Genomic DNA, 26,738 nt, shown 5'->3' on the forward strand with positions numbered 1-26,738 from the left:
AGGTTGCCATATAGTTTACACAAGCCAATAGATTAGATTGAAAGTGTATGGAACCGGAAACACTGTGACTGAATAAGGCACTTTCCAATTTAATATTTATGGAGTACTTCCTTTAAGTGGGTAAGACATTCGACTAAGAGATACACTCTTTTTGCCCTTCTGCCTTTTCTCTTCTTTCTGGGCTATAACACAGCCGTGATGGCTGAGACTTAAGTAACAGTCTTGGGCCTTAGTGTGGTGTGGAAAAATAGAAAGTACCTAGGTCCTTAATGATATAGCTGCATATATTGGTTCCAGTCACCTACTCCTGAGTTTCTTTTACATGAGTGAAAAATAACAATGGCTGGAGCATATAAGGATTTATTTCTGGTGTCTGTTACTAGCAGCCGAACCTAACCCTAACAGTCAGATAGCAGTCTGGGTGCAGGCATCTGCCTCCCTGTAATCCCACATCTACTTACTTGTGAATGACTAAATATATCTTAATAAAATAGTACACCAACACTAAAACATGAAAAAGGGGAGGTGTTCAGATCCTGAAATACAGAAATGTCAAGATATTTCTATCAGAAATAATATAGGTATTTCCACTATTAAAAACTAGAACTCTTTGAAGAAGGGTTGTGTCTTTGGCGAGAAGTATACATGATGAAACTGGGATATCTTGTAATACAAGAAAGCTATCAGAAATTACTTGGGTTGTGTCACAAGGACTTGGGAGCCAACTTGAAAAGATTTGCACCGGCTACATAAAGGTGGAATAATTTGAGCATCAAAAAGTTGTAGCTTTTAGGGCATCTGGGTGCTTCAGTCAGTTAAGCGTCTGCCTTCGGCTTAGGTCATGATCTCACAGTCCTGGGACCAAGCCCCTGCTACTCCCTCTCTCTCTGCCCTTCCCACTCTACTTGAGCTCTGTCTTTTGCTTTCTCTTTCTCAAATAAAATCCTTTTAAAAATTAACTTTGTAACTGTAATGGATTGAAGCACATTAAACATATTTAATATTCATGAGTTCATTCATATATTACTTTAAAAAATCATTTATTTTTGGAGCTTATTAGGGAGCAAATTCACTGTTTTCAGTTGGTAAATAAAAGGAAAGATTCAGGCATTAATTCTGACCATACAGACTGTATACCTGTACAGACTGTATACCTCAGGATTACCAAATCATTGGTAAAGAAGGGCAAGATTTTCTTTACAGAAGTATGTCAGCTAATATATTAAGAAGGACTGGTAGAATATCACCATTTTGCAACCCTTAATGAAAAAGTCATTGCTAAAACTATTAGACGGCCGCTAACGGGGAACTTTATAATGGCTGGATCAAGATGACAACACATGAACATATAGATTAATCCTAACATAACAAAAAGACTATCAGACATTATATGCTTCCTGATGAAGGTTCACGCCTCTACTGTGAAGTATTCTTCCTGAAAAATCAAGCCCTACTTTTAGCAAGCTCTAAGTCTCACTGCTGGTTTACAGGACATATCTGGGAATTTCGGAATCTGAGATAAGATCCTACAGCCACTGAAAAAGAACACAGCACTTATTACAGGACAAAAGCATACCCTTGATACTAAAGATTACTTCAGTTACAAATTTTAGAAGCATTTTTTTTATTTTTGCAGACTAAAAAACAAAACAAAACTGGAGTCTTTGAGTAAGACATAGAAAATGAGTCACAAGATAGACTAACATGAAAGGGGGATGGCTAACGGGGAGCCATAAATTAAAAGGTATTGGATAAAATAAACTATAGGTTAGATTCTAAAATACAGTATCCAAATATAAAACCATAGAATAGTAACTAAATATGCAGTATCCAGATTAAGTTGTGTGCTGGAAAAAAGTAGAAACTTGAGAATATTAACTCTGTGATATGGAAAACAAGGTTGAGAAGCTCTCCCAGAATGCAGAGAGAAAGGGGAATGAGATGGACAAAAAAAACATGAAGAACAGTTGATAGACGTAAAGGATAGAGTAAAAGAGATCTAACATAAAGATAATTAATATTTTGTAAGAGACCTAAACAAATTGAACAGGAGCAGTTGTTAAGCACACTATAGAAAAAAACATTTTCCAGAGCTAAAGGATTACTTGAGTCTGTAACTCAGACAGGCCTGTTGCCAAATACCAGGAGAATTTAATAAAAAGAAATTAACAACTAAACCTGTCCTGGTGAAACTTTGTACTTTCCCTTGTTAAAAATCATAATAATAATGATCAGGCATCCAGGCAAAGAGGAAAACAAACAAATATACAGAAGTTATTCATTCACAAGGGAACTTATGGCAGACTCCTAGCCTTGGATTGTTCTTATAATTAAACATGAGGAGACAATTAAGCATCATTTACAGAGTTCTATAGACAGTTTAGGCCCCCGGGTTCTTTATCCAGCCAAGTTAGCAGCCAAGAAGCAACACACCTTTTCAATTCTCAAAGCTTCAAAGTATAGCTACCCTTATGAAAGAATTACTTCAAAACATACTCAGGCTGACTGAGAAATTCTTCAGTAAACAAGCAAAAGCCAGAATTTGGAATAATTTTCCATCTATGACTTACTGTTTCAAGTTTAGTGAGCTCTTGAATCACTGCTTTGTCAGTATTAGAAAGGAAGGACATTAACTGAAGTCATTCTCCGTGGAGTATGGATTAATTATTCTGCGAAAATCAATGTGCTAATAATCTTAATCTTCACAATTGCCTGAAATGGTTCTGAGTCTGGGCAGCACACCTATTTTATCATTTGCAAATAGTATCTACTAGTTCAATAAATTTAATGCATGTGGTATATTAAAGTGATTCTTAAGAGTGTGGTCCGGCAGCATAGATTTCTCACCTGGAACTGGTTAGACAGGCAGATTATTGGGCTCACCCAGATTCAGTCAGTCAGAAACCATGGAATTGGAACCTAGCAATCTGTGTTTGAACAAGCCTTCTGGATAATTCTGATGCCCAATAAAACTTAATAACTGCTGGTATAGTATATTGGTGCCCAAACCTAATTAATCCTCAGAATCACCTGTGAAGATCTTGAAATGTATTCCCAGCCCAGAGGCTGATATGCTGGGTTTGGAAATCACTGATAAATTAGAGCTTGATTCAAAAGACCTAGATTCTGTGCTTGGCTCCACCTTATCAATTTTGACAATTTACTTAATATTGCTGAGCCTCAGTTTTCTCTTTTGTAAAATAGCACTCACTTGCCTGCCCATTTCATTGGATTGTTGGAGGAATTAAATGAAAATGAAAACAAAAAGTACTTTGCTCAATAGATATGGAAATCCATAGCTGTAAGAATATCATCTTTGTTCTGCTTTAGTATATGTTCTTCTGTGCATCTCATCCAAGCACCTTTCCCTTGCCTAACAACCTGCCACATTACTTTTTGAGTTGCAAATTCAGTGACTGTATGTTAACACCTTTGCAATATAAATTTTTTCTTCAGTAGTTTCCCATACATTCAGATCTTGTCTCTGTGAGGTTGTAAGCCATTTGAGAAAAGGAATCATATGTAAACATTTTATATTTTCCTCAGTATCAGATCTTAGGCTAAATTATATACATAGTAATACCAAGCAAAATATTTATTAATCTCTTCATTAGCTCATTGTCATAACTAGTACTGTAGGAATTTTTAAAGGTTATCAAAACCTTTTTTACTTCATTAATTTAGTATTTTTATGCAAACAGACTTTATTTCCAGTAACAAGGAAAGGTGGTTGATCTGATACCAGTCAACATCTGTACTTCACTTCAAATTATTTAAATAAATGTTCCTTTAGTGTGCTTTCTGTCTAGTTTGTGGTTGCTGTATTTTAGAAAATGCATTGTTTTGGTGTCCTATTGGCACCTAAACTTTTCCTACAAAAGTAATGTGTCGAGTGGAAGGCCTAGTCAGCTTAGAATATGAACTTTGAGATTGAAAAAGATGTAAGTAAATGGAAACACATCGCATGTTTATGGATTGAAAGAGTTCATATTGTTAAGGTATCATACTACTTAAAGTATTATCTACCGATTCAGTGTAGTCCCTGTCAAAATTTCCATGTGATTTTGTAGAAACAGAAAAACTGATTCTAAAATTCATATGGAATTTCCAGAGACCCCCATGTAGCCAAACTGTCTTTTAAAAAGGGGGAAAAACTGGAGAATTCACACTTCCTAATTTCAAAGCTTACTTCAGTAATCAAAATAGTACGTTATTTGCATAAAAACAGACATATAGATCAATGGAGTAGGCAGCCCAGAAATAAACCCTTGCATATATGGTTAGATGATTTTGACAAGAGTGCCAAGATCATTCAATGGGGAAAGGACAGTCTTTTTCAACAAAAGGTGCTGAGAAAACTAGATATTCATGTGCAAAAGAATGAAGTTCTGGCCCCTACCTAACACCATACGTAAAAGTTAACTCCAAGATGGATCAAAGAGCTACACCCTTAAGGCCTAAACTATGAAATTCTCAGAAGAAAACAGAACAAAAGCTTCATGACATTGGATTTGGTAGTGATTTCTTTCTTTCTTTCTTTCTTTCTTTTTTAAAAGATTTTATTTATTTATTTGACGGAGATCACAAGTAGGCAGAGAGGCAGGCAGAGAGGGGAAGCAGGCTCCCTGCCGAGCAGAGAGCCCCTGGGGGACTCGAGGCCAGGACCCTGAGATCATGACCTGAGCTGAAAGCAGAGGCTTAACCCATTGAGCTACCCAGGTGCCCCTGGTAGTGATTTCTTGAATATGACACTAAAAGTACAGGCAACAAAAGAAAAAATTAACAAATTGGGCCTCATAAAAATTAAATTCTGTGCACCAAAAGACAGTATCAGCAGAGTAAAAAAGGCAGCCCACAAAATGGGATAAAGTATTTGCAAATCACATGCTTGATAAGGGATTAATATCAGAATATATAGAGAACTCCTAAAACTCAACAACAGAAAACCCAATTCATAAATGAGCAAAGGACTTGAAAAGACGTTTCTCCAAAGAAGTACATAGTTGGCCAGTAAGCACTTGGAAAGATGTTCAACATCACTAATAATTAAGGAAATGTATTTCAAGACCTCATACACTTTAGGATGGGTACTATTTAAAAACAAAACAAACAGAAAATAAATTGGCAAGGATGTGAAGAAACTGGAACTGTGTGCACTGTTGGTGGGAATGTAATGTTATACCAACTATGGAAAGCAGTATGATGGTTCATTAAAAACTTAGAAATGGAATTTCCATATGATCCAGTAATTCTGCTTCTAGATATATATCCAAAATAATTGAAAACAGCATCTTCAAAAAGATCTTTGTACACCCATGTCCATAGCAGCGTTATACACAGTAGCCAAGAAGTACAAGTAACCCAAGTGTCCATAAACTGGTGAATGGATAAGTAAAGTGTGGTGTGTGCATACCATAAAATATTAATTAGCCTTGAAAAGAAAGGAAATTCTGACATATACTATACCATGGATGAAACTTGAGGTCATTATGCTAGGTGAAATAGACCAGCCACAAAAAAAGACATATACTATATGATTCCACTTCTGTAATTACTTACAGTAACCAAAATCATAGACACAGAAAATAGGATGGTGGTTGCCCCAGGGCTAGTGGAGAGAGAGAGATAGAGAGTTACTGTTTAACGGGCATAGATGGAGTTAACAGTTTTACAAGATGAAGAGTTATAGAAATGAATGCTGGTGATGGTAGCACAATATTATGAATATATTTAATACCACTTAACTGTACACTGAAAAATGGTTAAGATGGTAAATTTTATGTTACATGTATTTTAACTCAATAAAAAAAATTTGGAAAAAGAATGTGAGCTTCTACACTCTGGTCTAATAGAAAATGCCAGGTGGTCTCAGGTCTCCTTGCAAATACAGCACAGTACCACAAGTTTATTTTCTTCCAACTCCTGAGTTCTGTTTTTAGTTTTTATTTATATGATTAATTTATTCTTCATTAGATGGTTCTTCATCTTTGTGTTAAAGTTTTTCATTTTTATTGTTTGTTTTTTCCTTTTCAGGCAATGGATACGTTTATAAGAGAATAGAAAAAGCAGAAGTATTGGTTTAACTTGCTTCAAAGCATATTTGTGTTCAGTAACTGAGCAGATAAATTTGAACTTTGATGTCATAGGTAATTTTCATTCTGAAGGTAATTACAGACAGTCTGTATGCAAGACTAAGTAGGGAAAAAAAAAGTTAAAGCATTTATATAACAGAAATTTACTCTTTTCTATTCGTCCTTTTTCTTTTTTCTTTTCTTTTTTTTTTTGGTTTGGTGGCAGTTGTTATTGCTAATAAAAAGATAGTTGTGGAATAAAAAATTTTTTACTTAAGATTCTACTTTTTTTATACTCTCATTTCTTATATTAATTCTAGTTATTTTCCTTAAATACTGCCGCATTGGTGTTTTTAGGACACCAATACATTATAAAGCCTCAAATTAACATGGACTAATGAAACTGTTATTAAGTTCCATTTTTATCTCTAGAGAAAGTTTTGCTTGGATAAGTTATCCCAGTACATCACAATAATTATTAGCAGAAATGAGGTATTGTAATGCATTTGTAAGCTGTTGCTGGATTTGTGGGGCTCCGGAGATCCTATTTGCAAGGGCTTAATTATTCGAATACATGTGGAGAGCAGGTATCTTTATTGGATGATATATATACATGTATATTCATAATTATGACTCATTTCTATTCTTTTCTAATATTAATGTCAAATAATTATATTGAAGAAAATTTAAAAATTCCAGTACCTTCATTCAAATATCAGTAAATTTTTAGAATAAATAGGTAACTTTTCCTAAAATTGTGTTTTTAGGAAATATTATTTCCTAAATAGTATTTCCTAATACTGTGTATCTATGTGGACTGTTGATTCATGGTCAAAATCAACTGTGTCTAAAATAAGACCGTTGATGGTGGGTCCAATTCACAATCTGGTAACCTGTTACAAATCAGAATATCTTCTGGGGAAGGATAGTATTCAGCTTCTGAAATATAATATGTAATTGGTCAAAGATACTTTATGGCACATCAGAGCACAGTGTTTGGAGTCAAACAAATGAGTTAAAATTTCAAGTGAACATCATGTACCTTAGGTTAAATTACTTAACGTTACAAAGCCTATTTGTTTTATCATCTGTAATATACAAAGAAACACAATTTTTAACCACATTTAAGTTCTCACCTGTCTTGGCTTTGTCCCTGTCTATAGTGACTCTCTTGTGGGCTATTATATCCTAGTCCCTTCATCTGTAAAATGTGAATCATGTGATACAGGCGTACCTCATTTTACTGTGTTTCATTTTATTGCCCTTCATTTATATTGCAGTTTGTTTGTTTGTTTGTTTGTTTAAATGAAAGTTTGTGGTAACTCTGTGTTGAGGAAGTCTATGGGTGCCACTTTCCCAATAGCATTTGCTTACTTCTTGTGTCTGGGTTACATTTTGGTAACTCTCACAATATCTTAAATTATTTTAGTTTATTATGGTGATCTGTGATCAGTGATCTTTGATGTTATTATTGTAATTGTTTTGGGGCTCCATGTACCATGTCCATATAACACAGCAAACTTAATTGATAAATGTTGTGTATGTTCTGACTGCTCCACGAACTGGCCATTCCTTCTTCCCCTCCTTGGGTCTCCCTGTTCCCTAAAACAACAATATCAAAATTAGGTCAGTTAAAACCCTGCAATGTCTAAGTTTTCAAGTGAAAGTAACAGTCATATGTCTCTCATTTTAAAAGCTAGAAGTTAAGCTCAATAAGGAATACATGTTGAAGCAGAGACAGGCCAAAATCTAGACCTCTTGGGCCAAACAAGTCAGCCAAGCTGTGAATGCAAAGGAAAAGTTCTTGAAGAAAGTTAAAAGTGCTACTCCAGTGAACATACAAGTGATAAGAAGTAATATAGCCTTATTGCTGATATGGAGAAAGTTTTAGTGGTCAGGATTAAAGATCAAACCAGCTACAACATTTCCTTAAGCCACAGCTTAATCCAGAGCAAGGCCTAACTCTGCAGTTCTACATAGGCTGAGAGATGATGATGCTGCAAAAGAGAAGTTTGAAGCTAGGAAAGGTTGGTTCACGATATGTAAGGAAAGAAGCTGTATCCATAACATAAAAGTGCTAGGTCAAGCAGCAAGTCTTGATACGGAAGCTGCAGCAAGTTACCCAGAAGATCTAGCTAAGATAATTAATGAAAGTGGGTATACTAGATAACAGGTTTTCAATATTGATGAAACAGCCTTATACGAAGAAGATGCCATCTCAGACTTTCATAGCTAGAGAGAAGTCAATGCCTGACCTTGAAACTTCAAAGGACAGGCTGGCTGACTGCTTAGGAGCTAATGCAGCTGGTGACTTAAAGTTAAAGCCAATAGTCATTTACCATTATGAAAATCCTTGGGGCCTTAAGAATTAGCTAAATGTACTCTGCCTGTGCTCTGTAAATGGAACAACAAAGCTTAGATCACAGCACATCTGTTTACAACACAATTTACTGAATTTTATTTTTAAGCCCACTGTTGAGACCTACTGTTTGGGGGGGGGATTCCTTTCAAAATATTACTGTTCACTGAGAATGCACCTGGTCACCCAAAAACTCTGATGGAGATGTATAATTAGGTTAATGTTTTTATGCCTGCAAACACAACTATTCTGTAGCCCATGGATCAAGAGGAATTTCAACTTCCTGGTCTTATTATTTTAAGAAATACGTTTCAGAGTCTCTTGGATGGCTCAGTTAAGTGTCTGACTCTTGGCTTAAGTGTTGACTTTTGGCTTAGGTCATTATCTCAGAGTCCAGAGATAGAGCCCTGAGTTGGGCTCCATGCTGAGCATGGAGCCTGCTTATAATTCTCTCTTTCCCTCTCTCTGCCCCTGCCCTGCTTCTTATGCCCACGATCTCTCTCTCTCTCTCTCTCTTAAAAAAAAAAAAAAAAGTTAAATACATTTCATAAAGCTATAGCTGCCATAGGTAGTGATTCCTCTGATAGATATGGGCACAGTAAATTGAAAACCTTCTGGAAAGAATTTAGCTTTCTAAATGGGATTAAAAGCACTCATGATTCATGGGGAAGGTCAAAACACCAACATTAACAGGAGTTTGAAAGAAGTGTTTTCCATCCCTCATGGAGGACTTTGAAAGGTTCAAGACTTAAGTGAAGGAAGTAACTGCAGATGTGGCCGAAATAGCAAGAGACCTGGAATTAGAAGTGGAGCCTGTAGATGGGACTGAATTGTGACAATTTCATGATAAAACTGTAACAGATGAGGAGTTGCTTCTTATGGATAAGTAAAAAGGTGGTTTCTTAAATGGAATCTACTCTGGTGAAGATTGTTGAAATGACAACAAAGGATTTAGAATATAACATAAAGTTAGTTGGTAGAGCAACAGCAGGATTTGAGAGGATTGGCTCCAGTTTTGAAAGGAGTTCTGTGGGGCAATGCTATCAAAAACATCACATGCTGCAGAGAAATCATTTGTGAAAGGGAGAGTCAAGTGATGTGAACTTCACTGTTGTCTTATTTTAAGAAATTGTCACAGCCACCCCAGCCTTCAGCACCCACCACCCTGACCAGTCAGCAGCCATCAACATCAAGGCAAGACCCTCCACCAGCAAAGATTATGACTCATTGAAAGCTTATATGATGGCTAGCTGATGGTTAGCATTTTTTAGCAATAAAGTGTCTTAAAATTGAGGTATGTTCGTGGTTTTTTAGACATAATGCTGTTGTATACTTAACAGACTACATTGTAGTCTACTAAGCATATTAGTCTATTAACAGTGTACTCAAACTCACATGCACTGGGAAACTAAAAAATTATTTTACTTGTTGTATTGTGATATTTGGTTTATTACAGTGTTCTGGAACCTAACCTATAGTATCTCTGACGTATGCCTGTGTACTCTATATCCCCTACTCAATTTCTTCAGGGTGTTTGCCTAGAAATATAACCTTATTTGAAGCATTGTGAGCCAGATGTAGCATAGATTATTTTAACCTTAATATTTGAAAAAAAAAATGGGATAGCAAAGTTACCTTCTCATCTTGTCCTTCATAATGAGAATACTATTTGTTTTACATTCCTGGAAGAGTCCTGACCACCAAAAATAGTAGGCACTTCTCTATTATGTCAGAGCTATCACAGAGTACTCAACCATTTGACTGTGTAATTTAAGTCTTGGTCTATCAAGCAGTAAACAGATGGAACATTTCTAACAGCAGTAATTAAATTGTAAATCTATTTTAACGAGTTGGCTAATATACAGCATCACAGTCCATATTCTGTTGTCTCAGTTATGTTCATTTTTATTTGGATTATGATTTCAGTGTACCCAAATACGGGAAGGAAAACAAAGCTATTATTTGTTAAAATTGCATACTTGGGGTGCCTGGGTGGCTCGGTCGGTTAAGTGTCGCACTCTGATTTCAGATCAGGTCGTGATCTCAGAGTCGTGGGATCCCGCCCCAACGTCACTCAGCAGGGAGTCTGCTTGCCCCTCTCCCTCTGTCCCTCACTCCAGTTTTATCTCCTCTCAAATGAATAAATAAAATCCTTAAATAAAATAAAATTGCATACTTACAGTACTCATTCATTCAACAAATCTTTATTGAATGCTTACTATGAACCGGATACATTTCTAGGCACTGGGGATCCAGCAGTGACCAGGAGAAGCAAAATTCCAGTCCTCACGGAGCTTAGATTCTAGTGGATTGGAGACAGATAATAAGCTAAATATGTATAATACCAAGTGTGGTAAATGCTATGAAGAAGTATAAAGCTGAGTAAAGACCAGAGAGGATGTTGGGGTGAGACATACTGTTTTAGATAGAATGGTCAGGGAAGTAAGGCCTCTCTGATTAATTAACACTTAAGCAGTGACCTGAAGAAGTAAGGGAGCAAGCCAAGTGGATACCTGGGGAAACAGTGCTAGGCAGAGGGCATGGCAAGTGCAGATACCTGATTTGGGAGCATGCTTAGTTGTCAGTGTGTATTCATTCCACCTTGAGGCTTTCCTTAACACCTTACAAAATTAAGGGAGAGTTCCTTCTCTGTGTATCATAGCATGTTGTATGTAACTTTTTTACAATTCTTGTCTCATCATTATTGTTTTTATGTGCATATTTCCCAATAATCTGGCCTTTAGGGACAGGAATAGGTGCCGAATAGATGCTGATTGAATGAGTCAGTCAGTTTGAGTAAATACTGCACAACTACTTTTCTGTTTACTTGGTACCAAAGCATTATAAGAAATACAAATTGTCAGATACCTAAGTAAATAAGAGAAAATAATGATCAAGTAAGCCGTGGTCTACGTTAATCAGTGGAAAGAAGTTTCTTTCAATGAAATCTTTTATGAATTTATTTAAATGTTCTTAACTGCAATATGATCTTCATAGTTTAAAAACTCAGGGTGATATCCATGATTTAATGTTTTGAATGACTTGGTTACTTGAAATATTCAGTTAGAAAAGTGAATTTGAGAAGTAGAAGTATCTACGCCACAGGAGTTTTTTGAATTGCAAATCATTTTAGAAGAGGACAGTTTGCTTTCCCAAAGGATAACTAAGTTATATTTTGCTTTCCCTCATTTTTAACCATTTCTGCAAAGAAATTATTCCACAGTTTCTTTATGATACTTACTGAATGTTATTTTCTGTTTTAGATCTCTAAAGATACTAAAATCAATTTTTATTGGATTATGTTTCTAATGAAGTAAATCTTTAGGGTCTACGGTACATGAGGTTTCAAGGTTTTTGAATTTACTGATTTTTTTAAACCTTTTTTTTTTTTTAACTTGAAAGGTTAAGCTGGTTTATAGATGTGGCAAAAGCTTTAAAGTAAGTAGGAGGCTTATCACCACTCAGCAGAAAACCCTGGTTTGGTCTGTTACAGGTCCTGTTGTTACTGTACTAGCAAAATGTCAGTACAGTCTACTTTCTGAAATTTTAAAGTTTCTGGTTAGTTTTCTATAATTTGAGCAACATTATAATAAAATTAATCATGTTTACCTTTAAATAAACCTACTTGGTAGTTAATAGTGCATGTCAATACTCAGAGTTTTCTTTTTTTTCCATCCTTGTTTCTCCTATATTTTGAAAACTAAATATCTGTAGACATTTTAAACTTAAAATTTACCTTTCCACTAATATTTTAACAAAGGTGACTTTGACCTAATTTTCTATGTTAATGATTTTTAAAACCCAGTAAATAAGGAAATGTGTGTGTTGTTTTACTAAAGTGAGATCATTCTAGTGTGTTTGTGCCTCTTTTTTTCAATTAACAATCTCTCTACATCCTTCCGTCTTCAAGTCTACAGTCACATTTCCCAGTGGAGGACCACGTCTCACATCTGGTTGTCCTATGCCCTAATAAGTCTCTTTGGGAAAAAAAATCTGACCTAGTCCCCTTCTTCTTTTCATACCACTGACTTATTGAGGGGACAGGGCCAGCTCTCCTGCAAGATGTCTTGCCTTCTAGATGTGTCTGGTTGATGGGTACCTAGGTGACTCAGTTAAGTGGCCATCTCTTGGTTTTGGCTCAGGTCATGATCTCAAGGTCCTGGGATGGAGCTCCGCATCCAGCTCTGTGCTCAGTGGGAGTCTGCTTGAGGATTCTCTCTCCCTTTCCTTCTGTCCCTCCTCCGACTCACATGCACACTTGCTCGCTCATTCTCTTTCTCAAATAAATAAATAAATATATCTTGAAAAGAAAAAGATGTGTCTGGATGCGTGTGCATTTAACTTGTTCCTCTATCTCTTGTATTTCCTATTAATTAAAAGTCAAATTGTAAGGCCTCAGGGATCCATATTAAACATTTTTCACTGGGATATATGATAGGTTATTTACTTTTTATTTTAACTCATCAAAAAACACAGTATCTGGATGAGTCACCATTAATGAGACTGAATTTGAGCACTAAATTAGGGTAATGAATTTGATCCCTTCGTTGTAGAGTTTCAGCTTTTTAATCTTGCTACTAGAAAATAATGTATTTGGTGTTACTTTGCACCGTATGAATCTCTAGGTCCCTATCAAACATATACCTGAATATAATACTTGTCTAAATTAGTAAATTTCATGAGGAATCACATAATGCTAATTTTCTGATATTTTTACCATTTTTCTTTTACATCATTAGCCACCCTTCTTCTGTAACAGGAATTATTTATCATCTGGAGCTATTGGTTCGTTCTCTTAAAAAGTCCAGATAGATAAATAAATAATTTCACTTAGTTACCAATTTTAACCATCTCAGTCAGAAGATGATATAAGGTTGGTTTTTGTTTTGTTTTGTTTGATTTGTTTTTCTGGTTCTCTTTTTTTTAGTATCATTGTAGACTCATGGATTTTTATTGTTTTAGTGTATTTCAGTCAACATCAGTCATAATTCTTACAACTTTGACTTAGGGGGAAAAGGATCTGTCAGGCTGATTCTTGTATCTTTTTGCTGTGATACCTATGTTTTTAATTATGGAAATACTCAAAGTATAGAGAATAATGTAGTGAACCTTCAACATATCTTTCAGTTTCAGTAATTACCAGTGTTTCCAATCTCATTTTCTATATATCCTGCTGGTTTTTTGATCCCCTGGTTATGATCTCATTGATGTTTGAAAGTTTTCTTTATTTTCTGGCATAACAAGGCCCTAGACTTTAGAGAAATCATCCATTTCGCTAAGAAGCCATCATTTCTTTTTGTAAGCTTTTCATTTTCATTTTTGAAATGAAAGCTTTTCATTTTCATTTTTCTTTACTTTCCCATCATGTGTCTCATTGTAATGGTAGTATAGTTCCATAAGCAGGTTTGTTCTCATTTGAGTCATGGAGGAAGGGCACCTCTCAGAATGGGACAAAAATCTTTATATTTCTATTTCAATTGATCTAAATGTTAGGTATAGCTAACAAATGATTCAAATGTTAACACATAAGTGTTTTTAAGGAATGCTTAAAGAAGGATTGCTTTTTTTAAATAAATACCGTTTAGTGTTACTGGTTTGTCTGTACTGCAATATAAGGAAATCCTTTATAAATGTATGACTTCTGAAGGTTTCCTTGTACCACGCTTTGGTTTTTTAGCATTCAAAACATTTTCTCATAGTCATAATGCAGATGATAAAAGTGTTACTGGATTCTGCCTCTTAAATCTGTGTAAGATTTCCCAGATGGATCAAACCCTGTCTTTGCCTTTTCCCCTCCTGATGCCCTACTGAAATAAAATGTATAGAAATAAGAAACGAAGAAACCATTAACAGTAAGGAGGAAGACTACGAAAGAGTGATAACTGAACAGATTTCTGGATCTCTATTCAAGTACTAGAAGGTACAACTCTACCCTCTCATCTCCCTATACCATTCTCATCCCTGCACTTGGACTATTGATAACAGGCATGAACCCCAAGCAAAACATCAAGCAGAGTTCTTTAGAGAAGCTGGGCAAAGCTAAGGCTTCTAGAGTACAAGTTATGTCTCCAGAACAAAAGAAAAACTCCATCATTTTGGCATTTAGGAGGGCCTGCTGGCTCCCTACCCATGCACCCTAAAGGAATACTGCCAGTCAGCCTATACCTACCCCACACAGAGTCCTCAGGAGACAGTCTAGCCAAAAATCAGACCATCTGCACAATGGTAGAGGAATCTGTGTTGGCTAATGGGTCATTCAGATGTAAATACAAATGAGCAACCAAGATCACCAGGGATGTGAGGAAAACTGATGGCATGAAAGAGAGACTAAGATAATCAGGAAAATTGCTACTGGAGAAAATAGAGCTAATCAGAGAGAACGTAACAAGAAGTGAACTCTAAGGGCTGCAGGAAGATACTATACTCATTAAACAAGAATAAGAGAACACAAGTTTTCAGATCAATAGGGCACAGCAAGTGCTGAAATAGTGAATCAAATATAATGTACTTCTTTCTGGGAAGCTGAATTCCAAGGACAAAGATCCAGAGGAAAACCATGTACAAAGTGACAAGTATCAAACTGAAATCAAGTCATCAGTAGTTCTCTTAATGCTTTAAGACAATAAAACATTACCTACAACTTGTCAAAATAATGTATAACCAGGGATTCTGTATCTTACCAAACTGTTAATCAAAGGTAAGAGCAGACTGAAGGTTTTTTTAGACATACAAGAACTCAAAGGTACCTTCTCTTGGAATTAAAAGAAATGAGTGAGGGATGCCTGGCTGGGTCAGTCTGTAGAGCCTGCAACTCTTGATCTTGGAGGTCATGAGTTCAAGCCCCACATTGGGTGTAAGCTTACGATAGATAGAGAATTACACTTTTACCATCAGCTTTCTTTAAAAAATAGAAAATTATTGTGTAATGTTTCACTCAATATTTTCATTTGGGGGTTTGATTTTTTTTTTTTTTTTTTTTTAAATCTCACTGCTGACAAAAGGGTTTATTGAGGGGGAAAAAAGGATGAAGAATTAGAAACAGTAAAGTAAGTAGTTTTGGATTTATACCATAAAATAAATTATAGAGTTACTACAGCAAACAATAAGGAGACCGATTCTGTAATTTCCATAGTTCCCAATGACCCCCAGCAACAGGCAATTGAGGACTATTTTTTAATTGCTGTCACAGCTGGCTGATACACCATATGGCCAGCAGGGGCAACAGCATCAGATTCTTCTCCCATAATGACTGGAGTGACATGGTCTGGCTTATATTTAAAAGCATCATTCTAATGGTTATTGGTGAGTAGAATATTGGGGGTAGAATAGTAGAGCAAGGATAGAAATAATGAGACCAGTTTGGACATCACTGCAGTATTCCAAGTAAAAGAGGACAGTGGCTCGAATGTGGTGGTAATTGTGGAGTTGGGGGAAAGAGGTCAGATTCTAGGTTTTATTTGAAGGTAGAGCCAACAACATTTCCTGACTGATTGGATATGAGGTGATCAAAAAAGGAGTAGAGGTTTCTGGTCTGAACAGTAGGAAAAGAGAAACAGAATGAGGGGAAAGACTGGGAGTTGTTTTAGATGTTACAGAAGTCCATTTGACCTCCAAGTAAAGATGTCAGTTGCTTGTATTGGCACTTAGATACATGTGTCTGTAGTTCTGAAGAAAGGTCTGGCTTAGAGATGGAATTTTAGAAGTAGTCAGCATATAAAGTATATTTAAAGCCATGAGAGTGTGTGAGATCACAGGAGTGAATAGAGATAAAAAAGTGTGAGGACTGAGACTCTAAAGCACACTAACACTTAAGGTTCAGGGAGATGAGAAAGAATGATCAGAGATGACTGAGGAGGAGCAGCCAGTGACGTATAAGGAGAACCACAAGAAGATGGTGCCCTAGAAGCCATGAGAAGAAAGTGTTTCTGGTAGGAAAGAGTCATTGACTATTCATGCTGCTGAGAGATCAAGTAGGATGAGCACTAAAAATCCACTGTTGGATTTGGCAACATGGATGTCAGTGTTTACCTTAATATCATTATGTTTTTTCAAACAGCCAGCTTGTTGGGACAAAAATAATGCATTAAGTTGTTCGGACCCAACTACTTAATAAATGAAACTATTAGATATTTCTTTTGGCCCAGAGACTTTGAAACAATTACTAAGATCCAAAGAGAGTCACAAACAGAAAGCCTATACCTGTTTTAAAGGGTCACGCTATGTATTTTAAGAGGGGAAAGCTCCTCTTGCCTTTTCTTTGTCTCTGCTAAAAAGTTTGAGTTAGTAATTTTAAATCTGATCAGATTACTACAGTGAATAAATTGCCTTATTGCGGTTCAATGTAAAAAAATAAAACCTTATCCTATGAAATGTCTGCAGTACATCTTTGCATGAATTTTTCTTCTTGCCTCCATAGGTATGGTCTGAATATGCGTTGCTTGGCAGCTCGGGTCAACTATAAGACTTTGATTATCATCTGTACACTCTTCACTTTGGTCACAGTACTTTTGTGGAATAAATGTTCCAGCGATAAAGCAACCCAGTTTCCACGGCACTTGAGTAGTGGCTTCAGAGTGGATGGATTAGAAAAAAGAGCAGCAGCATCTGAGAGTAACAACTATGTGAACCACATGGTCAAACAGTCTGAGGAAGCATTCCCTCAGGAACAGCAAAAAGCACCCCCCATTGTTGGAAGCTTCAACAGCAATGGGGGAAGCAAGGTGTTAGGGCTCAAATATGAAGAAATTGACTGTCTCATAAATGATGAACATACAATTAAAGGAAGACGAGAGGGAAATGAAGTCTTTCTTCCATTCACTTGGGTAGAGAAATATTTTGACGTATATGGAAAGGTGGTTCAGTATGATGGCTATGATCGGTTTGAATTCTCTCATAGCTATTCCAAAGTCTATGCACAGAGAGCCCCATATCACCCTGATGGTGTGTTTATGTCCTTTGAAGGCTACAATGTGGAAGTCCGGGACAGAGTCAAGTGCATAAGCGGGGTTGAAGGTTGGTATCTGTCTGCTCCACTGCATTTTTCCATCCTGATTGTGTTAAGGAATAAAAAGTTGTAGGTGTTAATTACCTAGCAAGAACATACATAGCTTACTATCAAGAGACCATCTGTCGCTCTGACTTCGCAAGGAGGAAGAGGTAAAGTCTGAACCTGGGGCAGTTTTCTAGATGATGTGATTTAAGGGCTGCAAGAAGATCATACCTGATCAAATAGGATTATTCCATTAACCTTCCATAACATCTGAAATTCTCACCAGTGAGTTAAAGGCACAGCATCTCCAAAAATTTTGCATTAAAATGCACAGTTATTGTCCTGTGAGAGGAGATGGGAACAGGAGAGACCAATGGACCTACGTATGTACTGATGCAGTCTTGTTACCACATTAGCCAGGTATCATCTCTGGATGGAGGTTTAAAGTCTTCAGAACAAGATAACACATAGGCACCATCTTCTCTGATCTTGTATACTACACTCCTATAATCTACTACATATTGTTTCTCAGATCTTATGGGTATAATCAGTAACCTAAGATTGATCGGAAAGCCAAATTGAATTTGACTTTAAAATCTATCATTTAACCAGAAGAAGGAGCTTAGTGTGTTTTGAAATTGCTTAGTTTAAATTTTATTTTCCTCATTCTATAAAATGTGATTTCAATATCTTCATTTTTTAAGTTTTTTGTAATGTCTTTACCAAATGTTCATAAGAAGAAAGGGCCAAATTCACTTATATTCATACCACTTCAAGATAATTATTACCGTTTTTGCATATTCTCTGGAGGTCTTTGTATGTAGTCCTATGTCTTAACATAGTTGTAATGATACTTACACAACATACTTGTAATGATATTTATATACTTCAAAGATATCTGTCACCAAACTTCTTCATATTAATTTTATAGATGTTTAGATGCTAAAGAAAAAGTAAAAAATACCCATAACCTTTGTTAAATAATATTTTGATTGCTTTTCCAATCTTTTTGTTGTTGTTATAGAGATACATTTTTTAAACAAGTTGGGATCATACTGTATAGTCAATTTTATATTCTCCTTTTTTCATCTAAAATATCTTGATTATTTCCCCTTGTTCTTGAATATTTTAAGGACTAGTATTCACAGTAAAAATATGCTGTGGTACATGTAATACTTGCAGCCTTTCTCTTTAGTTGGCTACTTAGGTCCTTTCCAGTTTTTTTACTTTTATATGTAATGGTATAGATATTCATGTTCATTGTTTGCTATTTTAATTATAGTCTAGGAGTAATTGCCTAAGAAATAAACTGCCATGTCAAATAATATAAATTGAACTGTTTTGCTAAACTGCTTTCCCAATAGGTTGAATGAACCTACTTGTACCTCCAGGAGCAGAGTGTAAGGGTGTTCTTGTCACCCCACTCTTGCTGTCATGGAACATTGTTTTTTAATCTGTTGTTTACAAAGGGATCTCATCATTCACTTTCTGTAACCATCAGTGAGGCCACATACCCTTTTCATATGCTTCTAATCATCATAAAATCTTTCCCCCTTTTCTAATGTGATTAGTGGGTTCTATAGTCATGTGAACTTTTATATATATAGTAATATAATGATACTTTGTCACACTTGTTAAAGCTATTTTCTTCAATTTGATTGTCTTTCATTTTACTTATGATTTGTTAGTTTTAGAAGTTTTTAGTTCTATTTGGTGAACTTATAGACTTTTTTAATTTTTTTTTTTTTTTTACTTTTACTTTTATGCTGAAAAAGTCATTGCTATACCATGATCAGCTTTTCATCTGTACTTTCTCTAATAGTTTTATTAGGGTTGTGTTTTTTTACATTCAACTCTTTAGGCCAACCAAATTGATTTATATCTTGGTATATGGTTTAAGGTCAGGGTATAATTTCAGATTTTTCTTTTCACATGTATTGAATGATCTTTTTTCCCCAGTGATTCATGATGCAGTATTTATTGTTATGTAGAGCATTTTGAATAGCAGAGTAGGTTTCTGGCCTACTATTCTTGTTCATTGATCAGTCTATCAGTTGTTATGCTGGTTGCACATTGTTACAATTTTCATCCATCTTTAATGAGATATTGTATAAACCTTCCTTTCATTAAATGAAAATAATGCTTTGAATTTTGGAGGAAAAAAAGCCTCCTCTTGGAAAAAAAAATACAAGTCAGGAGCTTATCTAGCCTAGGTTTCTTAGCCCTTATGGTTCCTAAATCCTTAAATTGTTTTGAAACTACATCACCATATGGTTTTGTAGGTTCTTAGCTTCTGCTGTGCCCATCTGATGCTTGTTAATTTATTTAAGAACTACAGAGAAGAGCTTATCTCTCAACACATAGACCATGATGCAACAATACAATATTCTGTGCAATGTCATATCATTGTATTTCCCATGTAGAAAATTACTAAAACACTAATACCAAACATTTAAAAGTTTTGCTTAGGACCTTAGAAGAGGTAATCCATTAATGAGTTATGTCAAAAATCTGTGGTTCAGCGTGCAATTTTAATTCATTAAAAAAAAAACACACCTGGTTCTCAAAAATTATATTTTGACATGAAGGATATGAAAACGAATTGCAAGCTGTGTTTATACTTTAAGTTGCCTAGTGATAACTGGCTCTGCAAGCAAATACTTTAGCTGTCAGACGGGATAGGCATTAGACCACATCTTGACTTTAGAGAGAGAGATGAGTATGTAATTATCTTGAATATTAATACAGACTTTTAAAAAATTTCATATTTAGGATGACCCTGGGGTAACATTATCTACATCTATTTAAATTGTACAAAATTTGTATGAAACAAGACAACTGTAGCTATGAGCAAAAGTTACACATGTAAAAAGTCGATCCTTAAGATAATCTGCAACATTGCATTGCTTTCTGTCAACAAATACTGAATGAGAGTGAATAAACCTTCATTTTGTTTTTCATATCTGATTAATTTAGTTCTAGTTTTTAATAATTATGAAAACGGTATAACATGGAAGCTTTAAAGTTGCAGATAAGCCTGTAACATGCCCCAGAGGTAAAACAGTAAAGAGTGGTGCTCAGAATATGCTTATAAGTGTCCAGACATGGATATTTATTTTGTTTCTCTATTTTTTAGGTGTACCTTTATCTACACAGTGGGGACCTCAAGGCTATTTCTACCCAATCCAGATTGCACAGTATGGGTTAAGTCATTACAGCAAAAATCTAACTGAGAAACCCCCTCACATAGAGGTATATGAAACAGCAGAAGACAGGGACAAAAACACCAAGCCTAATGATTGGACTGTGCCAAAGGGGTGCTTTATGGCTAGTGTGGCTGATAAGTCTAGATTCACCAATGTTAAACAGTTCATTGCTCCAGGTAAGTGATATATTATTATGTGTGCCTGCTAATTTTGTGATGATTTATGGCACCGGATACTCCCTTAAAATTGTCTTTATGGTTTTAAAAAGCACATTAGCAGGCCTTTTATATCTATGTAAAGAAACAAATGGTGTCACCCAAGTGAAATCTCTAGAAAGGGACACCTGGGTGGCTCAGTCGTTAAGTGCCTCCCTTCGGCTCAGATCTGAGCGTCCTGGGATCAAGCCCCATATTGGGCTCCGTGCCCAGCGGGGAGCCTGCTTCTCCCTCTCCAGCTCCCCAGTGCTTATGTTCTCTCTCTCACTATCTCTATCATAAATAAATAAAATCTTTTTAAAAATAAAATAAAAGAAATCCCTAGAAAAAGAACAGCTAAAAATTCAAGGTTATAAAAAAAAATTTACTTTGTGAAAAGCCAAACCATAGATTGAATATTAAGATCCAGGTTACTGCATGGTATGTATCTCCTTCCAGGGATCTGTGTCCCACAGGAATGATGCTCCTTAGTTCATTTTAGCATTTCAGTACAGTATTTAATTTAACTTTTAAACTATTTTGCATAAAGGTAGAAATTTTTCTTTATAGAACAACCCATCCTTTTTCTTTGCCTGTTTTTTTACCAGCAGCTTTTTATTTTTTCAAGATATTATAGCATTAACAACCAGGCCTGCTTCTCATATTGAGTTTTGTTAATGTAGTAGATTGTCTCAAAGTTCATATAAAATCATTTCAATAATAAAATCATTTATAAAATCAAATTAACTTTATGTAACATTTCCCCTTTTAGTAAGACAGTATCATTAATTAGGATGTAATGTATTTTTCTCTACTAATCAATATCCATGAGAATTAATGAGTCCATTACTTAAAAAGACAATGAAATAATTTTAGTTAGCACCTCAGGCTTAATTCTCTATGGGGAAATGTTGTCAAGAACAGAACTTCTTCCCCCCCTCCCACCAACCTTGCAGTCGGTAAATACAATGAGAGAAAAGGTTATAAGACCTCTTCTGTATTCTCCTCTTGTCCTTTATTGATGACTGTGTAATTCACAGACCTTGAAAGCCACAATACAAATCTACTCATTCTAGATGGCCTTAAGTAATGGATTTATGAGTGCTTAATGCAGTGCAAATAATGGGTGACCTTTAGTTTTTATTCCGTGGCTAGAACTTCTTTTCTCCTGTGGTATTCTCTGATATTCCAGTACATAGGGCATCTCTGCTTGACTGGTGAGAAAGTATGTGGAGATGTTTAAGAATATGTAGAACAGGATTAGACTTTGCAAAAGGACATTTGTTTGTACCCAAGGAGCTTATTTTTGCACTAATTAATAATGTCTGGATTAGGGTGGAAAACAGCAGTCCTCATCTTGATCTCCTCAAATGCTGGGAAATTTTCTAGAACAGTTCTTTGAACTCTATCCTATTTAAAGCAATAGATTACACTGTGCACTTCTGGATGCCCTGGGGAACACAAATGATAAGTCTTATAGTACATGAGGGACCCTTACTTTACCTCTTCATTCTACAGCCCGTGGCTGGAGATAAAACTACTTCTTAAAGTGGTTTTAAGTATATGGGGGAGAGAACTCTGTGACAGTCGCTCTGCTAGTGGAACACAATCTACTCACAGTTGGAACTCCCTGTTGGTGGGAGTGTGCTAAGTGGGAATGGGGTGCTAGTTTTGATATCTTGGGCATGCCTGGAGGTGTATTTGATCCAAGTGTTTGAGGGCAAGTGAGTTGAAATTACATGGGAGTTGCTCAGAGCAGGAGAAGGGAAGGGAATCAAAAAGGTGAGACTTGTATTGAAGCACAAATATGGGAGATGAGGCTTTTCAGAGGCTATAGACTTAATGGGAAATAGATTCAGAGAATCGCTGTTGAGAAGAAATTGGAACTGTATATAAAAGCATAGGCCGGGGCGCCTGGGTGGCTCAGTGGTTAAAGCCTCTGCCTTCGGCTCAGGTCATGGTCCCAGGGTCCTGGGATCGAGCCTCACATCGGGCTCTCTGCTCAGCAAGGAGCCTGCCTCCTCCTCCTCTCTCTCTCTGCCTGCCTCTCTGCCTACTTGTGATCTGTCTGTCAAATAAATAAAAATCTTTAAAAAAAAAAAAAAAAAAGCATAGGCCTCCATGAGGTGAGTCTCTGGAGGACCAGGGGCCAAATGCTGTTGGCCTTTTATTTTTTTTCTTTTTGGGCTTTGAATTATTTTCCCTGAAAGAAAATAAAGTTGTCTACAAGAAAGAACCAGAACATGGGTCTACATCATATTTTTATTCTTTTGTTTGTTAAATAATGTTTTGTTCCTCTGCCTAGTTTTAAAATTCAATGAACTGAAACTTTATACCTATCGTACTCTATTAAATTAGTTCTCCGTTTCGGGAAACACTCTCTCCACTTCATTTCCGTGACCTCACTCTCTCCCCTGTCTCTGTGTAGCCATTTTTTCTCAGACTTCTTGTGATCTTCTCTTCTTTTGCCTGGTCCTTATCTCTTGGTATTCCTCAAGGTTCTAAGTAGGGAGAACTTCTCACTCCTGTTGATTAAAACAAATGAATGATAATGGTTTGTGTTACAGGTGAAAACATTGACTTAAAGACTGTCCTTAAATGTTTATCATCCTTTGTTGCCTAAAGGGAAATATACAATACCACGTATGCCAAGAATAAACACTTTTAGTGACTCCCAGGTTTAACTGCTCAGAGAGAAGAGGAGTCATGGATTTCAAAAAATGGAAAACCCAAAACTTTCTGCTAATAGATTTAAAGCAGTGGTCTCCAGAGCATAATACCTTCAGTAGAGCTCAGACCTTGCCTGCTACATTTCCAGGGTGATTGCTGCAACCACACTCACATCCCATTTGTTACCATTTGGATCCCTCTGAGCGATGCTGACTACTTTAACTACTCTGTGTATCTAGAAAATGGAAATTAAAAGACTTACAGGATTATTGTGAAGATTGTCTGTTGGTTGATTCATGTCGGGGATTGGGACTTAGTCTCTTTTCCTGTGTGGTTCAGTAACCCCCTCTGGTGGTGGTGGGGTTTTAGGAAAATAGTCATTTTTTTGAAAGGTTACATCCCATGACATAATTTGTTACTGAGTTCTTTGAACTAATCTGTTATAGTGAAACATAAGATAATTGAGACCGTACCATTTCGTTAGATTTGTATTCATAAAGTGAATTAGAATGGATTCTGGGAAGAAAATAGGTAATTCTTTAGCTTCCTCCCATTTGGACTTATAAAGTTGGATCACTGTTATCCAGTTTTGTGAGAATGGATGTCATGGTTAGTATTACTGCCTTAACAATGAGGCATGCCCTAGCAATGAAAAAATAAGGAGCACTCAAGATAGCCTTCTCTACGGAATATAATTGAAACTTGAGTGATTCATCAGTCCATTCAGAATCCTGGAGTGTGTTGGGAGTGTTGTATTGAGTGTCAGATTCCACTTTACCATAGATGTAGGAAAATGCTAGTTAAGAGAGAGATTGCATGTTGACATTTTTCCAGATAAAATGGATTTTTATTATGTATGCTTATGTATGTATCAGTATGCTTCTGATACCACTTTTTAAAGTCACTCAAGGGGCGCCTGGGTGGCTCAGTCATTAAGTGTCTGCCTTCGGCTCAGGTCATGATCCCAGGATCCTGGGATGGAGCCCCGCATCAGGCTCCCTGCTCAGTGGGAAGCCTGCTTCTCTCTCTCCACTCCCCCTACTTATGTTCCTTCTCTTGCCATCTCTGTCAAATAAATAAAATCTTTAAAAAATAAAAGTAAATGTCATTTGACTTGTAAGTCTATCAAGATGTTCTCATTCCTTATAAAGCTTCCATGATTGTCTGTTCCATCAAATGAAATCATTAAGGGCACTGGATCAATTATATCCCATGATGGTAGAGTCCAGTGTTGAGGGAGTTCAACAAGCAGCTCAACATGCTAAGACTCTCCAAGTTAATTACATTGTATACACTATCATTAGTCTACTTATGCTCCTAGTGACACACTAAGGATTTCCTCGAGGACTTCTCAAAGTGGATCTGATTCTGTGGCTCTGTTTAAGAGAAATAACTCTTCCACCAATTATGCTCATGAGAATGCTGTATCCAGTATCATTTCTTTTTCACAGTCTTTGAACTTAGGTCCAGGAATCCTGGTTTCTGGTCCCTACTCTACCACTAATTAACATTTGGTTTTGGGTAAAACTTTTTTAACCTTGCAAAGCTTCCATATCTTCATCTCTAAAATGGAAGTAGTAATTCCTGTTCTGCCAGCATCAGATTATTGTAAGGAGCATATGAGGTAACGCATGAATGTGTTTGGAAAATGTAGTTTCATAGAGATGAAGGAATTCATATTTACCTTTAAGGTTATATATAAAATATGCACTACCTATTTGTTGTTGTTCTTGCTGCAGCTGCTATTACATTGCAGTATGCTCTGTTTCTTTTCTTGGTAGATCTAGACCAGCAATATTCAAAAAGTCAACTTTCTGGGAATCCACCATCATTGTACTATAGATATGCAAGAGAAATTTCCTATTTGATAATTTGCCAGACAAAACAGCTATTACTATTTTATCAGCCTCTGAAGGCCAATGGCTTCAGACTAATAATTATAATCACTATCAATTTTCACTTTGTTCTAAGCCCCTATCTTTTTTTTTTAATCCTCCCAATTACCTTGCAAAGTAATATTATCTCTTTTGAACATGTGAAGAAAAACTGAAGTTCAAAGAGCTATTTCATCTTGAATATCTCAAAGCTAGGAAGTAGAAGAGAAATAATTCAAACAGGGTTGTGGGGTTTGGGCTTTTTTTTTTTTTTTTAAACTCCAAAGCCTTTGCTTCTCCCTCATCCTCCCCCAGTATCCCTCACTTTTGTTGATTACCTGAGCCCATTACTTAATTTTTGGAAATTTTATTCATGATTCCAGCAAATATCTGAAAACAAACCTATCATTTTCAGCATCAGCTAGTAATTAAGAGTGTATATTGTATATTGTGGAGGGGTGCCTGGCTGATTCAGCTGGGAGAGTGTGCAACTCTTGATCTTGGGGTCAGGAGTTTGAGCCCCATATTAGATATAGAGATTACCAAAAAATAAATAAATACATAAACTTAAAAAAAAAAAAAAAAGTAAAGAAGAGTGTGTATTGTGGAGCCAGACTAGGCAACCTAGGTTCAACATTTTGTATCTTAGGCAAGTTTCTTAACTTCCCTTTGTCTCAGTTTGTCAGCCATTAAGTATGAGTAATAATAGCACTACTCTTGTAATTGTTATGAGGGTTAAATGAGTTAATATGAGGATTAGATGAGTTAATATAATAAAATCAGAACATAATAAATACTAAATGTTAATTAAATAGAATTTAATTCATTGTAAGCCGTTCTTCTAGCTTCTCACAATATGTGCTGAGCCAATTTTGATTATTTTTTTTATAAAATGGATATAATAAAACAGTCATTGATTATTGATCAGCCAACATTTGATCTAGAAAAGGCAGTTTGATCAACAATACCTTATCCATTTCTTCTTAACCCTCTAATATAAATTAGATGGGCCTGATACTCAAAAGCCGTCATGGACTCATCAATTCTATCATTTGTTTATGGTTACTTTAGTAAAATAATTGATAATGATGATGATTGGACACAAAATACTGAAGTGTTAATTTTATAGGGTTAGTGGTTATCTAAGATGAACTGCAGTTAACTTTTTTTTTAAAGATTTTATTTATTTATTTGACAGATCACAAGTAGGCAGAGAGGCAGGCAGAGAAGGGGGGTGGAAGCAAGCTCCCTGCTGAGCAGAGAGCCCGATGCGGGGCTCAATCCCAGGACCCTGAGATCATGACCTGAGCCGAAGGCAGAGGCTTAACCCACTGAGCCACCCAGGCGCCTCTGCAGTTAACTTTTAATACAAAGA

General features: G+C 36.0%; 1 protein-coding gene across 2 annotated transcripts in view; it reads left to right on the forward strand.

Annotated features, from left to right (window-relative positions):
* The window catches only part of LOC111153319 (glucuronic acid epimerase), a 121,033-nt gene that overhangs the window by 90,235 nt on the left and 4,060 nt on the right, over positions 1 to 26,738 (forward strand). Inside the window, exons 2-3 of one of the 2 annotated variants that reach the window (XM_022512266.1) lie at positions 16,847 to 17,442; positions 20,556 to 20,801. In XM_022512266.1, the coding sequence (XP_022367974.1) occupies positions 16,860 to 17,442; positions 20,556 to 20,801 (829 nt within the window). In that variant the 5' untranslated portion in view covers positions 16,847 to 16,859. Of the gene's footprint in view, positions 1 to 16,820; positions 17,443 to 20,555; positions 20,802 to 26,738 lie in introns of those variants that run through there. The other variant, XM_022512265.1, reaches the window with a different exon arrangement.

The sequence above is a fragment of the Enhydra lutris genome, unplaced genomic scaffold (genome assembly GCF_002288905.1).
Source record: "Enhydra lutris kenyoni isolate GAN:26980312 unplaced genomic scaffold, ASM228890v2 scaffoldscaffold31, whole genome shotgun sequence".
Lineage (NCBI taxonomy): Eukaryota > Metazoa > Chordata > Mammalia > Carnivora > Mustelidae > Enhydra > Enhydra lutris.